We start from the raw sequence: 17,088 nt of genomic DNA on the forward strand, positions 1-17,088 counted from the left end.
GTTCAAACACTCAGAAAGATCCGCCCCCAACTCACGCCACTGGTTGAGTAACATTGTTGGGGCGGATCTAAGCCGGTCGCTCAAAACAAACACAGGAATTTTTATAGTGCCAGAGAGGCACAGTGTTTACAGTTTTCAAGAAAATGTACCTATGAATGGCTTATTTATAGCATATTAAGCTTGGATAGAAGTATTACACACTTGAGCTTTAATTTATAAACCTCCATGACTAAAAAGGAATCTTCCAGGTTCATTACAAGTTAAGCTCAATCGACAACATTTGTGGCATAATGTTGATTACCAAAAAAAAAAACTCGGCCCTCGCTTATTAAAAAAAGAAAAAAATCATACAATTATAAATGGTCAAGCAACCTGTATTGGGCCACTTGAGATGGACTGACCCAGTGAGGCACTTACAATGGAAGTAAATAGGGCCAGTCCATAAACCTTAAAACACACACAGTTTCAAAAGTATAGCCACAAGACGTAAACATTATACTTGTTAACACAATTTTAGAGTGATAAAATCAGGATTAACCCTTGTGCGACCTTCGGGACATTTTTGTCTTTTCGATCATTTTGGCTGTGTTAATGCCAACAGCATACATTTGGCCAAAGGTGTGCATTTTTGGGGGAATTTTGATATTTCAACCTCAGTTCCTATAATACATCTATAATACACTGTGTACACAAAATAGTTACACTCAGGACCTTCAGGACAAAAATGTCCCCATTGAAACCCATTAAAACGGCAATAATTGATCCCAGTGCCATTAAAACATAAAATCATGAATTCTATGATATCATGCTTTCATTCCAGAGCCCTGGCTTCAGAATTTACATTTTTAATATTTTCGTCCAGATGGTGACAGTTTTCTCATGTTTGGCCTATGGAGCAAATACATGCTTTTTTCCTATTTTCTGTTTGCTGTATAATAGAGCACTGCAGGCCAACTGAATAAATATTGCAGCTAAAATTGTGTGGGTATGTTGGTATGGATGTCAGAGTGTGTTTTGTATGTGTGTACTGAGAAATTTGTGTGTGTGTAAAATACAACAGTGGCATTATGTAAACAAACTGACATTTAAAGGGTTAAAATCCTGAAAATTTATGAATATTTGGTAGTTATGATCAGGACTGATGTTGGTTAAAGTGGAAAATAATATTAATATATATCATGATGGCAGTTTTTTAACGTGGACATTTTTTTCCTCAAAGGACCTCTGAGTAAATGTTTTAAATTGATGCTCAAGGATTAACTAGCGTTACAGCATTTATCAGATTACAGGGTTTGCCAGCATTAAAATTCATGACTAAGAAGTTGTAATATTCGACATAACATTACACAGATACGGTTAGTTAGCTATTTTATCACACTACATCATGTTAACACGTATAATATTTAAGTATTGTGCCTATACTATAAAAACATAGTGTATTTTAATGTTTATGGCCTGGTCCCATTTACTTCTATTGTAAGTGCCTCGTTGTAACCGACATATACATATATATTTTTTGGTAAATAAACGAGGGACAAGTCAACATTTATGCCAACATAATGCCACAACATGCTGTCAATTAAGCTCAACTTGCATGGAATCTGGAACATTCTGTGACCATGAGAACCCTAAATAAAACTGTACCATGGCGTTTCTTTGTAAGGATTCTAAAGAACATCTATTTGATCCCCCTCCCCAAATACAAATGAGATCCCATGCTGTAATGTGCACTGCTGAGGCTTTTGATGACATCTAAGTTAACACCGGTTGTGATGACGGCTACTGCGTCATTACAGTGAAAACATGCCACAGAAGCTTGCCTGCAGAGACATCGACGAAAAGTCGGGCTTTTCATGCGCCTCCGACGTACTGGCTTCGCTAACCTTTGGAGCTGGAGCTGGGGTCTTCGTTGCAGGTGATGATGATGAAGGCTCGGGGGGTGGGGGCTTCACCTCTGGCGGCGCGGGCTGAGGCGGGCCAGCCGGACCTCTTACGGATGATGGATCTTGAAAATTGTTGGGTGGTGCGGCGGCACTACCTGTCTGCCAGTATGGAGGGGCCCCACCGCCGCCGAATCCAGCACCGGTACCACCGCCGGAGTGATGCAGCACAGACTGGAGCTGCTTCTGATGCAGCTGCTGCAACTGTTGCATCTGTTGTAAATGCTGCTCTTGCAAACTAGAGAAATTGGATGAAGCTGTAAGTGATGGGGCTCCATATCCCCCATAACCTCCAACTACTGGTGGTGGTACTGCTGCTGCTGAGGGAGGCTGAGCTCCTCTGAACTGATGAGGCCGCGGGCCGAAGTGTGGAGGAGGCTGGTGGCCTGCTCCATAACCGCCCCAGGTGGGATGCATGATCGCGCCGAGACACAGCGGGCCAGGCGAGGCCTAGCCGCCTGATCGCATAAAGCCGGTTACTTTGTATCAATAACTACAATTATGTGCAAATAGTTGGGCTGGATTATAGCACGAAATCTAAGTACCAAATGAAAATACAAAACTATATTTGATGTTTACAGATGTGCGAGAAACTGATCGTTGAAATCCATCATTATTGTTGTCTGAATGCCGAGTGCGAGCCTGACTGTCCCTGCGTTCGACCGTGATGACGCTCACACAGGCGTATTACGTCAGCGCGTTTCCTTCCCTCTTCCTCGTCAAAGGAGGTTTAAAGATTTATGGCGCATTACCGCCACCTGTCGTAATGGTTACTAAACGCGTATGGTTTTGTACTCTAGAGATAAAACTTTTTTTTTTTTTTTATTATTATTATTATTATTATTATTATTATTATTATTATTATTATTATTATTATATATATTTTTTTTCAGATATCTCAACACCGTTAAGTAATTGCTTATTGGAGTAGCTTTGTAAATAATAAAAAAAAATAATAAAATAAAAAAAAGGCTGGCTGGCTGTTGCTGCATAAATATCTTAATAGCCCCTTTCACATATACAGTGTTTTCCAGAAAATGTACTGAAAAATAATAATTTGACCTTGTCTGGAGTTCACTGGAAAACTTTCCTCTGGAGATTTGTCCAGTCCGATGGTCTGATAAGGCCCCTGTTTAAAAAACTACAGGATGGAGGCAACATCTTTCTGCTTCATTTAGCATGACGAGGAGAGTTTGTTTACCTTTGGTTTGCTCGTCCCTCATAACCAAAGCATATTATTAGAGCCTGTCTGAAGGTTGAGCCTACAAGGTTAGCACAGAATCCCTTGATGTTCCCTCATCAATTATTAAAAATGTTGACTGGGGAATAAACCTCATTCTCTAAAAAAAAAAAAAAAAAAAGAGATAATATGTAATATCCAAGAAAAAGGAGGCCTAAATGCTTTGGACTACCAGACATCAAATAGGATTTTTAAGATAACAGAATTATCTAAAAAAACAAAAACAAAAAACAAGGCTCTATGTGAAATATTTTCCCAAAGTTAACATTTCAACACATTGGTGGACTTTTTACAGAAGTGCAATTTTGATGTTGGGAAACAACCAATGAAACTGTCAAACTTTCATAGACAGGTGCTTCTTATGTGGACCCTAACCTACAAACATAATTTTTCACCTCACAAATATACAATTTGGAATAAAAGAGATATAAAACATAACAGAAATTTTTTTTCCCTAAAAGACTGGTTCGAAAAAGACATAGTATGGGCTATACAGTTAATTAAGGAGGATGGTTCTTTTTAAAATTATTCAGAGTTTTTACGGGGCCTGGGTAGCTCAGCGAGTATTGACGCTGACTACCATCCCTGGAGTCATGAGTTCAAATCCAAGGCGTGCTGAGTGACTCCAGCCAAGTCTCCTAAGCAACCAAATTGGCCCAGTTGCTAGGGAGGGTAGAGGCACATAGGGTAACTTCCTCGTGGTCGCAATTAGTGGTTCTCGCTCTCAGTGGGGCGCGTGGTAAGTTGTGCGTGGATCACAGAGAGTAGCATGAGCCTCCACATGCTGTGATTCTCCGCGGTGTCTTGCACAGTGAGCCATGTCCTCCGCCACCCGGATTGAGGTGAGTAACCGCGCCACCACATGGACCTACTAAGTAGTGGAAATTGGGCATTCCAAAATTGGGTAGAAAAGGGGGATAAAATAATACTGATAATTATTCAGAGTTTTTGATCCATTTTGGTAATTCCATGAGTCACAAAGAGTTTGAAAAAGTATTGAGATTCATCCCTGGAGGAGTAAGACTGCTGTTCAGGAATTTATCAGATTTTCCAGTCTGCAAAAAAATAAGATTTAAAGCTTTTATTCCTCAAGAATGTGTAGATATTTGAAAATGTTATAATAGCAATATCAGCTCTATGTGTTGAAGCAATAATACTCCCCCTAGTGTCATATATTGGAATATTCATTTGGACTATATACATTGGAAAAATACATGGAATCAATGTAATAAATACCTTATAACCAATCAAATTAAAGAGGTAACTTTTAAAATTATTCATATAATATATCCTGTCAAGGTTATATTACTAAAAGGTGTCAAATGAATTATTGGAATTAATAATGAATGTGTATTCTGTAAAGTTGAACCAAAACATTATCCCACCTTTTTTGGAATTGCCGTCTTGTTAAAAGATTCTGGAAGGATGTCGCTCAATTTATGTGTAGAAAAACGAATGATACTTTTTCCATTGAAGAAAACAATGTTTTACTTTATTTTCATCACAATAACAAATATGTTAACTTTTCTTTTATTGTACATTTTATAATTATTTATGGAAGATTCTGTTTACGTAAATTGAAATGGTCAGAAAAGAAACCTAATATTAACCTATTTTTGATAGACTTACAAGGATATTACAACATGATTAAACTTTGTAAAAAATAGTAAAGTCAAAAGATTTGTAAAGATCTTTAATTTGTATAATTTAACATAATGCTGCTTGTACTGAAACCCCTAACTATTTGTATTGTCTTATATATATATATATATATATATATATATATATATATATATATATATATATATATATATATATATATATATATATAAAGGTTAGCACAGAATAGCATAACGCAGCGGTCCTGTGGGCGGTACTGGCGTGGAGACAAGAGGCGATACTTTTTGAATGGGTGTCAGTGTGCTGAATAAACTGCTTTTGTGAGGGAACAGTTTATTACTTAATGAATTGACCACCTGTCCGCTAATCTTCAACATGTTTAACACTAAACAATCCTTTTGGAGTGAACTATGTGTTGAGTTTACTACGAATAAATTGCTGTTTAATAAGGGAAGTCACGGACGATTTTGCGACAGGTTGGTGTCAGTTGACGGCTATCCCCTTTCATTTGTATGGTATCCGCAAACGGTGACTTACTGTCGTAACACGCTAGTTGACCGTCACGCTCTCTCCTGTGGTAAAAACACGGAGGTTGTTTGTTAAACAGTATAAGAGATCTCTGACAGTATTTCAAATTAGCATGCATTCAGCATGCTAGCATTCGCTGTACTAGCTAGTTAGTTTCAGAATCAGAATCAGCTTTATTGCCAAGTATGCTTACACATACAAGGAATTTGTCTTGGTGACAGGAGCTTCCAGTGTACAACAATACAAAAACAATACAAAAACAGCAGCAAGACATAGATAATAATAAAAAATAGTTATACACATAGGTATATACACACAGACACACACATACATACACACATGCATAGTGCAATCTAATACAAATCTGTTATCTGTTATGTACAGTGCAATTGTTTTTTTTGTTTTGTTTTTTTTTTTCTCAGAGGAATGAAATGGCAGAAGAGGTTGGATGTGTTGGATAAATATAAAAAAGATTAAACTGTGTATTGCACATAGTTATTGCTCAATGGGGCAATTTAACTGTTCATGAGATGGATAGCCTAAGGGAAAAAAATTGTTCCTGTGCCTGACGGCTCTGGTGCTCAGAGCTCTGAAGCGTCGGCTAGAAGGCAACAGTTCAAAAAGGTAGTGGGCAGGGTGAGTGGGGTCCAGAGTGATTTTTCCAGCCTTTTTCCTCACTCTGGAAGTGTACAGTTCTTGAAGGGGGGGCAGGGGGCAACCAATAATCCTCTCAGCAGTCCGAACTGTCCTTTGTAGTCTTCTGATGTCTGATTTCGTAGCTGAACCAAACCAGACAGTTATTGAAGTGCAGAGGACAGACTCAATGACTGCTGAGTAGAACTGTATCAGCAGCGCCTGTGGCAGGTTGAACTTCCTCAGCTGGCGAAGGAAGTACAACCTCTGCTGGGCCTTTTTCACAGCTGAGTCAATGTGGGTCTCCCACTTCAGGTCCTGTGAGATGGTAGTGCCCAGGAACCTTAATGACTCCACTGCTGCCACAGTGCTGTTTAGAATGGTGAGGGGGGTCAGTGTTGCGGTGTTCCTCCTAAAGTCCACAATCATCTCCACCGTTTTGAGCGTGTTCAGCTCAAGGATGTTTTGACTGTTCAACCTCCCTTCTGTATGCAGATTCATCATCATCTCGGATGAGGCCGATGACAGTGGTGTTGTCTGCAAACTTCAGGAGCTTGACAGAGGGGTCCTTTGCGATGCAGTCGTTGGTGTAGAGGGAGAAGAGTAGTGGGTAGAGCACACATCCTTGGGGGGCACCATTGCTGATTGTACAGGTGCTGGAAGTGAATTTCCCCTGTCTCACAAGCTGCTGCCTGTCCGTCAGAAAGCTGGTAATCCACTGACAGATAGACATGGGAACAGAGTTGGTGTAATTTATTCTGGAGTACAGCTAGGATGATGGTGCTGAAAGCCGAACTGAAGTCCACAAAAAGAATCCTCGCATATGTCCCTGGTCTGTCCAGATGTTGCAGGATATGATGCAATCCCATGCTGACTGCATCATCCACAGACCTGTTTGCTCAATAAGCAAATTGAAGGGGATCTAGAAAGGGTCCAGTGATGTTCTTCAGGTGGGCCAACACCAGTCTCTCAAATGATTTCATGACCACAGATGTCAGGGCAACAGGTCTGTAGTCATTAAATCCTGTGATTTTTGGATTCTTTGGGACAGGAATAATGATTGAGTGTTTGAAGCAGCATGGGATTTCACACTGCTCCAGCGATCTATTGAAGATCTGTGTGAAGATGGGGGCCAGCTGATTAGCACAGGATTGAAGACACACTGGTGAGACGCCATCTGGGCCTTAAGCCTTCCTCATCTTTTGTTTCCGAAAGACGCGGCTCACATCATCTTCACAGATCTTAAGTGCAGGTTGAGTAGCAGGAGGGGGGAGGAGGGGGGTTGCAGGAGGTGTTGGTGTTTGTGTGTTTGTGGGAAGTGAAGGCCAGAGTGGGTGTGGGGTGTGAGATTGGGCCTTTCAAATCTGCAGTAGAACACATTCAGGTTGTCAGCCAGTTGTTGGTCCACCACAGGGTTGGGGGTAGGAGTCCTGTAATTTGTGAGTTGTTTCATGCCACTCCACACTGATGCAGGGACGTTAACTGAAAACTTGTTTTTCAGCTTCTCAGAGTATCTTATTTTAGCCACTCTGATTTCCTTGTTCAGTGTGTTCCTGGCCTGATTGTACAAGACTTTATCCCCACCCCTGTAAGCATCCTCTTTGACCTGGCGAAGCTGCCTGAGCTCTGCTGCAAACCACGGTTTGTCATTGTTGAACTTAAATAAGTCCTAGTAGGAATGCACATATCCTCACAGAAACTGATATATGATGTTATAGTATCTGTGATCTCGTCCAGGTTTGTGGCTGCAGCCTCAAAAACACTCCAATCTGTGCAATCGAAGCAGGCTTGTAGTTCCCACTCTGCTTCATTGGTCCATCTCTTTACAGTCCTTACTACTGGCTTGGTTGATTTTAATTTCTGCCTGTAGGTTGGAAGAAGATGAACTAGACAGTGATCAGAGAGTCCCAAAACTGCTCTAGGGACAGAGCGATATGCATCCTTTATTGTTGTGTAGCAATGATCCAGTATGTTCCTGTCTCTGGTGGGGCATGTAATGTGCTGTTTGTATTTGAGCAGTTCACGTGTTAGATTTGCTTTGTTAAAATCCCCAAGAATAATAATAACTGAGTCCGGATATTGTTGTTCCGTGTCTGTGATTTGATCAGCCAGCTGTTGCAGCGCTGTGTTCACACACACGTTTGGCGCGATATACACACTCACCAGAATAAACAAGGAAAACTCCCGCGGCGAGTTGAAAGGCTTACAGTTAATAAAGAGCGCTTCCAAATTAGGACAGCACGTACTCTTTAACGTTGTTACATGTTCTACCGCCTCTCGTTTTCCCCATTAACTCCGCGATGCGATCCGCTCTGAACAGCTGAAATGATGTTATGCGTTGTCCGGAATGGCTTCACTCAGCTAGGTTTCTGTGAAGCACAAGGCAGCAGAGGTTGAAAAGTCCTTGTTTGTGCGGGTGAGATGCAGTTCATCCGTTTTGTTAGGAAGAGAGCGGAGATTCGCAAGATTAATTCTTGGCAGGGCTGTTCGAAAGCCACGCCGATGGAGTTTGACCAGCGCACTGGCTCGTCTCCCTCGCCTGCGTCACCTGAACAACAAAGCCGCGCCTCCAACTAAAATATCCAGCAAAACATCTGAATATTCAAAAACCGGGAAAAGACTGTCTGGTATAAGCTGTCGAATGTTCAGCAGTTCGTCTCTGGTAAAACTGACTGGAAAAAGATTACTAAACACAAGACAAACAAACAAAAACAACAAAAAAATAGGAGCGCTCCACACCGAGGCGGCCAGCCGTGGCACCATCATGAGAGTGTAGAGGGTGTTAAACTGTACATTTCCCTCTACTTTGAAGAATTTATGTTGAGCTTACATGGTAATTTTAAATTCATCAGTTTCTCTGGATTTATTATTTATAGGAATGTGTTTGAGTAAAATGAACATTTTTGTTTTATTCTGTAAAGTACTGACAACATTTCTCCTTAATCCCAATAAAAATATTGTCATTGTAATATTGCAGAAAATGACAACTGGTCAAAATAACAAAAATTATGCAGTGTTTTCAAGCCTCGAATAATGCAAAAATGTACTTGTAAGTAGCTTGATTCATGTGTCCTTCACAAAGAAGAATCTGCCCGATTCCAGCCTTGCTGAAGCACCCCAATCCTCCACCTGGTCATCTAATGGTTAGACGGAGGCCTGGAGAGGCCTACAAGCCACAGTGTCTCACACCCACTGTGAAATTTGGTGGAGGATCGGTGATGATCTGGGGGTGCTTCAGCAAGGCTGGAATCGGGCAGATTCGTCTTTGTGAAGGACGCATGAATCAAGCCACTTACAAGCTTATCCTGGAAGAAAACTTACTTCCTTCTGCTCTGACAGTGTTCCCCAACTCTGAGGATTGGTTTTTCCAGCAGGACAATGCTCCATGCCACACAGTCAGGTCAATCAAGGTATGGATGGAGGACCAACGGATCAAGACCCTGTCATGGCCAGCCCAATCTTCAGACTTGAACCCCATTGAAAACCTCTGGACTGTGTTCAAGAGGAAGATGGATGGCCACAAGCCATCAAACAAAGCCGAGCTGCTTTAATTTTTGCGCCAGGAGTGGCATAATGTCACCCAACAGCAGTGTGAAAGACTGGTAGAGAGAGTATGCCAAGACACATGAAAGCTGTGATTGAAAATCAGGGTTACTTCACCAAATATTGACTTCTGAACTCTTCCTAAGTTAAAACATTAGTATTGTATACTATCGAGGTCTGAAAACACTGCATCTTTTTTGTTATTTTGACCAGTTGTCATTTTCTGCAAATAAATGCTCTAAATGACAATATTTTTATTTGGAATTTGGGAGAAATGTTGTCAGCACTTTATAGAATAAAACAAAAATGTTAATTTTACTCAAACACATATTTATAAATAGTAAATCCAAAGAAACTGATCATTTTGAGATGTACATCCCCATAATTTGCAGGTGGGTTTTGTTAATGGATGTATTAGTGTTTAATTACTACAGTATTCATGCTAGAGGAACTGGATTGGTCAGGCATATAACAAACCATTTCTTTTTCCTCCCCATCCTTTTTTTCTTTTCATGCTATAACAGTTTTTTTATTGCATTGTCAAAGCCCAACAAAATTACAGTAACACATATAGACAGTGAAATGAAATCCTGCATTACTACTTATACATGCTTTCCTTTTAAAAACATTTCTTAAATCTTGACCGTTTTAAAAGAGTGACATATTATTATTAATGGCATTTCTTCCCATCTCCTATATAAATGCTGAATGGAAAACAATGTGGCAGAGCTGACATCTTCTTACAAACATAGAACAGACATTTAGGAGAAAAACAATACAGGAAAATGTATTTATAAACAGTGTTGGGTGTAATGTGATTACAAAGTACTTAGTTACTCTTATCTTATTACTCAAAAGTAGTGTAATACACTAAAATTTTCATTCTTGTAATCAGATTACAGATACATTTAAAGCTAATTATTTTAAGTACATTAGTTGGGTTACATTACACATTTCTAAAATAATAATATTTATTATGAATCAAATTTAAACATTTATTCTGTTCATGCGTACGTGTCACAGAATGAGTCAGGAATGAGGACCCAATTGCAGGAATGAGAAAAAAATAACAATTTTATTACGTAAAATACAAACAGGGGAAAACAAACTCTCACAGGGGAGAAAAACTGGTAAAACTGAAAAGCAAAAAACAATAACTAACTCTCGAAGAACAACAAAATAAAAGACAAGAGCGCAAACCGGACTGGGAGACAATAGGGCACAATAATATAGAAATATAGAATATCAAAATATATAGTTGCATCTGAAACTGCTAGTAGGGTTGAAATCAGTTTCTTTTCAGTTTAAACAGAAAAACATTAAAAATGTCACCCATTTCTGGGTACACAAGTGATATTCTGACTGATAGCAATATATAATATATCTAAATTGTAATATATTTAATTATAATGAACCAAGGTGACAAAAGTTTGTGGTGACAAAAGCCTTCTGACAAGAATGATTAATCGTAATTAATCTTTGCATGTCAACAACTTTCTGTTCCTTCATTTCTTTCTTTCTTTGATTGCTTTTCATTAATATTACTGTATACCTTTCGATAACGTTATCCTTTTTCACATACATTTGATTCTATTTTTGTGATATTTTTCATCCTTTTGCATTCCTCTGGTCTTTAGCTCTCATTATTGAGGTAAAATTTGCAGTAACCCTTAGGAATATTCCCATTTTATGTTTCGATTGCTGTATTGTTGTAATGTTGTAATGAGGGAAGCAGCTTTCAAACTGAATGTCCATGGGAAAAGCTGTATGCTGTCTGTTGCTCCTGATGTCCATGAAGATTGTGTAGGAATCATAACCAAACAAGATCCCAGTCAGCAGACCGAACACCCCACCAGCGATGTGAGCAGCATCACCAGCTCCACCAATCACACAGATCAGAGAGGTAATGAGATAAAGGGGTGCACCAGTACCAGCATGGAACAGATCACTCCAGATCACATCCTTGAACTGTTTGTCCAGCTCCATCATGAAGATAATGAAGAAGATGATGGCAAAGACCATCTCGCAGACGGCAACTGCTGAATATCCTCCATACATTGATGCAGCATAAAAGATTAAGATGATGAGACTGCTAAGTATTTCAGCGGCCAGTATCATTCCTTTGCGAGTTCGCATAAAGCTCAGTCTCTCCAAACAATTTGGAAAAAGGACCTCCTTCAGTTTTTGCCATACATTCCTGAGAAATAACACCTTCTTGAAAGGTCTACTGTGTCAGCAAACGTTCACAATATATTGTGGAAAAAGAGCGTCAAGAGAAAATAAAGTTGACACAAGTTTGAGTCTCTTCACTAACTGCCCTTCTTTTTTTTCTTCTTTCCTTTTTTCTTCTTTTTTACATGTGTATCCTTTTTATATTTGTTTCTGCTCACATGTCCAGTCTCTCTTTTGAGGGTTTTTTCAGGTACACTGTGCAGTTTCTGAGTTCTTCATTCCCACCAGAGACATCATAAGGAAATGTCCCTGGTGAACTTTGCTCCCAGATACTCTTTCAACATTTCATTGTGTCTCAAACAGCAGAATATGTGATGGAAATCCCCATTATTTTATTTTTTTATCCCCTTTTTCTCCCAATTTGGAATGCCCAATTCACACTACTTAGTAGGTCCTCGTGGTGGCGTGGTTACTCACCTCAATCCAGGGGGCGGAGGACAAATCTCAGTTGCTTCCACTTCTGAGACAGTCAATCCGCGCATCTTATCACGTGGCTCGTTGTGCATGACACTACGGAGACTTCGCACGTGGAGGCTCATGCTACTCTCCGCGATCCACGCACAAATTACCACGCGCCCCATTGAGAGCGAGAACCACTTAATCGCAACCATGAGGAGGTTACCCCATGTGACTCTACCCTCCCTAGCAACCGGGCCAATTTGGTTGCTTAGGAGACCTGGCTGGAGTCACTCAGCACACCCTGGATTCAAACTCACAACTCCAGGGGTGGTAGTCAGCGTCAGTACTCGCTGAGCTACCCAGGCCCTGTAATTATAATACCAAATTGTTCACTTAACCTAAGACATGTCATTTATTGAATTATTTAACATTTTTATTTTTGTAACATATAATATAATGCATCTCAGCCAAGAAAAGAAAGGTGCAGAGAATGTGTTGTGCAATGTATGATATAGTCAGAATCTTTGAAATACCAGTTATAAAATGTCATCTGAACAGAGATATTACTGAGCTTTCGGAGAGTATTCTTAGGTGACATTCACTCCTACACAGCTGCTGGAGCCAAGCTGAGCACATGCTGTTCCCTTTAAAGCACACATAAACATACACGCACATACATAAACACCCTCAAGAGCTCACAGATGCAGGCAAAGGTCTTTGTGTGTTTAGTCTAAGAACAGTCTGTGCTCTTTCCCATTAAGTCCAGCATAGACGTAGAGGCTAGTATATAGAACATTTAAACCCCAAGCACTGCTGCATGCTAATTATGATTAAAGATTAATCTGATTGAGCTGTATCATAACACTGTAACTCATTGTCTGTGCTGGTTAAACACTGGATAGACCATAAGTCATGAAAAAATGTTTTCACAGTTCACGTTCATCTATGAGCCTAATTATATTTGACTAAGACACTAATGGAGCAGCAGGTGTGCCGCTATTACATGAAAATATATGGCGTAATTCATACCAAGGTAACTCCACACCACTGACACAACTGCCCTTCTTTGGAGACTTTCATCACTCATCTCAGTTCAACACTAGGCCAGTGGCTGTTGCTCCACTGATTGAAAATTGCACAGATAGGAATTGGAAATTCAACATTTCTATCCAGCATTAAAAAAGCTCACTAACCACGTTAAATCATTGCACACTATTTTAAACAGCTTTTGCATTGTTTTTGATGATTGTGCTAGTATTAATGCACTTACTATGTAATAATAATAATAAAAAGAAGAATACAAATTTCCTTGTCTGTCTCTTATGCGCTAGCTTCTATATACTCCAGCTACTCTGAGAACTTAGCAGTGCGATAATACAGCTATTGTTTACTTTTGTATGGCAGATTGCTTGCAAGAAATTCCTCATTTATAGGTCGCTTTGGATAAAGGTGTCTGCTAAATGACTAAATGTAAATGAGTTAATGTGAATTAATGAAGGTCCAAAATACCATTGAATTTGAATAGAGATAACGGCAAGTAACTACAGTAATTGAAAGAAACTGTATCTGGAGAGGAAAGCAGTGAAAGTCTGGACACACAGCTGTTAAATACACATCAGACCTGTGAACCAACAGCAATGCAACTAACTGGTAAAGGAAGTGTCAAAAGAAACAAGTTTTTTTTTTTTTTTTTATCTGTTTTATACACTTTTATAATGTAAGTTTAACTTAATATTTTATATAATATGTATGTAGTATAATTTATATGGTGCACATTAAGGCATCGAAAGTAAGGAATCTCCTAAAAACTGGGTGGTAAAATGTAGAAATTCTTAAAATATTTTATTTCAAAAATAAAATATTTAGAAATTAACATATTTGAACCCATTGGAATAAGATGGTTTGCATTAATTGGTCATAAAATGTGATTTCATCTTCATCAAAGTCACAAGTATAAACAAACACAATGTGCTTAAGCTAACAACACACAATCAATTATAATCTTTCATGTCTTTATTGAACACATCCCATTAAACATTCACAGTGCTGTGGAAAAAGTAAGTGAACCCTTGGATTTAATAACTGGTTGATCCTCCTTTGGCAGCAATAACCTCAACCAATCGTTTCCGGTAGCTGCGTATTAGACCTGCACAACACTCAGAAGCAATTATTGACCATTCTTCCTTACAGAACTGCTTCATCCCATATTCTTAGGATGTCTGGTGTAAACGGCTCTCTTTAGGTCATTCCACAGCATCTCTATTGGGTTAAGGTCTGGGCTCTGACTGGACCACTCCAACAGTGGTGGTGGCATGGTGGGCTAAAGCACCGAACTAGTAATCAATCCCCACAGCCACCACCATTGTGTCCTTGAGCAAGGCACTTAACTCAATTGTGTCCTTGAGCAATGCACTTAACTCTAGGTTGCTCCAGGGGGTTGTCCCTGTAATAAGTGCACTGTAAGTCGCTTTGGATAAAAGCATCTGCCAAATGCATAAATGTAAAAGGTGGATTTTCTTTTTCTGAATCCATTCTGTAGTTGATTTGCTTTGATGTTGAGGGTCATTGTCCTGCTGCATCACCCAACTTCTACTGAGCTTCAGCTGGTGCACAGCCACCCTGACATTATCTTGAGGATATCTTGATAAACTTGAGAATTATATTTTCCCTCGATGATGGCAAGCGGTCCAGGCCCCAAAGCAACAAAGCAGCCCCAAACTCCACCGTACTGCACCTTTGATGATGTTTTTTTGTTGGTATGCGATGTACTTTTTACGCCATACATAGTGCTGTGTGTTCTTCCCAAACATTTCAACCTTAGTTTCATCAGTCCACAAAACATTTTCCCAGTAGCGTTGTGGAGTGTCAAGGTGTCTTTGGCAAACTTCAGGCGCACAGCAATGTTTTGTTGGAAAACAGCAAATTCCTTCATGATGTCCTGCCATGGACACCATGCCTGTTTAATGTTTTAGGTTTTGCAGACTCATAAACAGAGATATTAACCAGTTCCAATTATTCTCTTTTTTGTGAGGCATGGTCCACGTCAGCAGATGTTTCTTGTGAAAAGCAAACTCAAAATGTTAAAAAAAATAAATTATAAATCAAAGTAGCTCTAACCCATGCCTCTAATCTCGTTTCATTAATTGGATGCCAGGTTTCCCAACTCCTGACTCTAATTAGCTTTTGTTGATGTCATTAGCCTAGGGGTTCACATACTTTTTCCAACCTACACTGTGAATGTTTGAATGATGTATTCAGTATGTAAAACAACAGTACAATAATTTGTGTGTTATGAGTTAAAACAGATTGTGTATGTTCATTATTGTAACTTAGATGAAGATAAAAGGCAAACGTTTCATCCAATGAAAAACTAAACATATTGGTCAATCATTAATCAACGTCTGTGGTGGTTATGCACTGTGTTGGGTACACTTCTTTCCAAATCAAGGATTAGTAATTAAGGGAATTCCCCCAAATATGAAAATTCTTCAGACCCTCATGTTGTTCCAAAATTGTATTACTTATTTTTTTTTCTTCCGTGGAAAACAAATCTTTTTTGATGAATGTACTGATTGCTCTGTCCTTGCAATTACAATGAATGGGGACGGAAGCGTTCAAGTTTCAAAAAGGATGCAAAAGCACCATAAAAGCATAAAGGTGGTCCATATGACTTGCTTGCTATATTTCGAGGCTTTTAAAGTAAGATGATAGGGGAACTGATTGAAATTTAAGTTGTTATTTACTGAAGATCTTGACATCAACATCCGATCGATGATCTGGTCGCAGTGGTTCTCGAGTTAACACTTTTTTGGTAGGGAAGATTATCAGTGATTATTAGTGACTCAGTGACATTTTGGTCTGTTTCTCATTCAAAGCTATATCGCAAGGCTTCAGACAAATATAGTGAAACTTTCGTATAGACCCCTTTTACAATGTTGAAGTGCTTTTTTTCTGAAGCTTGAGTACCCACACATTGTAATTGCATGGAAAAGAGCCACCAGAAAAAAAATGTTTTCTCTTTTCATGCTCCACAGAAGGAAAAAGTCATGTGAGTTTGGAACAACATAAAGGTGAATTATAAAATAATTTTAAAACATATGAAATTTGGCAAATAACTAGTAAAGAGTAAATATAAATCATTCAAACAATACATAAATTAAAGTTATGGTTTAATAGTCACATGGAAACGGAGACATGAATCATATTGGATAATCCAGCGGATTGTTTCAAGAGTTAAACAGCTGAGGACATGTGTGCATTAAGCTTAATCCACACATAGCAAGATACAACATGCCACATTGCATGCAATGAATGTGGGCTGTTTTAACAACTACAAAGGAGTGGTGTTGCTCAGGCATGCATGCCCCTCCATTAAAGGAGGAGGACATCCAGTCTGCTGTGGGCATGAGTTCCTGTTTTGGGACTTGCAATTCAAAGTGGCCCTTACTTTTTTCTATTTAAAGTCAACAGGATATTGTGACGAATCCCCCGAACTTTTAATAGCTTTTTTCAGGTGTAACGGAAGAAGAATTGTGTCCTGCGTTCACACAGAAAAGGAACTTTAACTCACATTTCCTTTTAATGACATTTACAGATTTGAAATGTTATATTCAGTTACTTCAAAGGATCTCTACTTATATGTTATATAAGGAAGACAATAAAAACATTTCAGAATAAAGATATCTTGTAAACACTCTGTACATGCTAATTATAAACATTATTATTACATTGTTTCATTGTCATTCTATTACCTTTATTGTTATTTTAAATCTAACTATATATATATATATATATATATATATATATATATATATATATATATATATATATATATGTATATACACACTTCTCTGTCTCTTTCATCTGCACTAGCACCTATACTACTCCAGCCACATTGAAAGCTTGGCAGTACAACACTGTAGATATTGTTGAACTTTGTATGAGAAATTGCTT

The 17,088-nt window shown here is 38.9% G+C and overlaps 1 protein-coding gene and 1 pseudogene across 1 annotated transcript in view; both read right to left on the reverse strand.

Moving 5' to 3' along the window:
• The window catches only part of LOC127410209 (YLP motif-containing protein 1-like), a 41,092-nt gene extending 38,483 nt beyond the window's left edge, over positions 1–2,609 (reverse strand). Inside the window, 1 exon segment of the mRNA XM_051645354.1 lies at positions 1,884–2,609. Within this exon segment, the coding sequence (XP_051501314.1) occupies positions 1,884–2,357 (474 nt within the window). The 5' untranslated portion in view covers positions 2,358–2,609.
• A 7,796-nt stretch (positions 2,610–10,405) lies between these two features.
• Positions 10,406–12,095, reverse strand: LOC127410227 (proteolipid protein 2-like; annotated as a pseudogene).
• Between the last annotated feature and the right edge of the window lie 4,993 nt (positions 12,096–17,088).

This window comes from Myxocyprinus asiaticus, chromosome 19 (assembly GCF_019703515.2).
Source record: "Myxocyprinus asiaticus isolate MX2 ecotype Aquarium Trade chromosome 19, UBuf_Myxa_2, whole genome shotgun sequence".
NCBI classification, from domain to species: Eukaryota; Metazoa; Chordata; class Actinopteri; order Cypriniformes; family Catostomidae; genus Myxocyprinus; species Myxocyprinus asiaticus.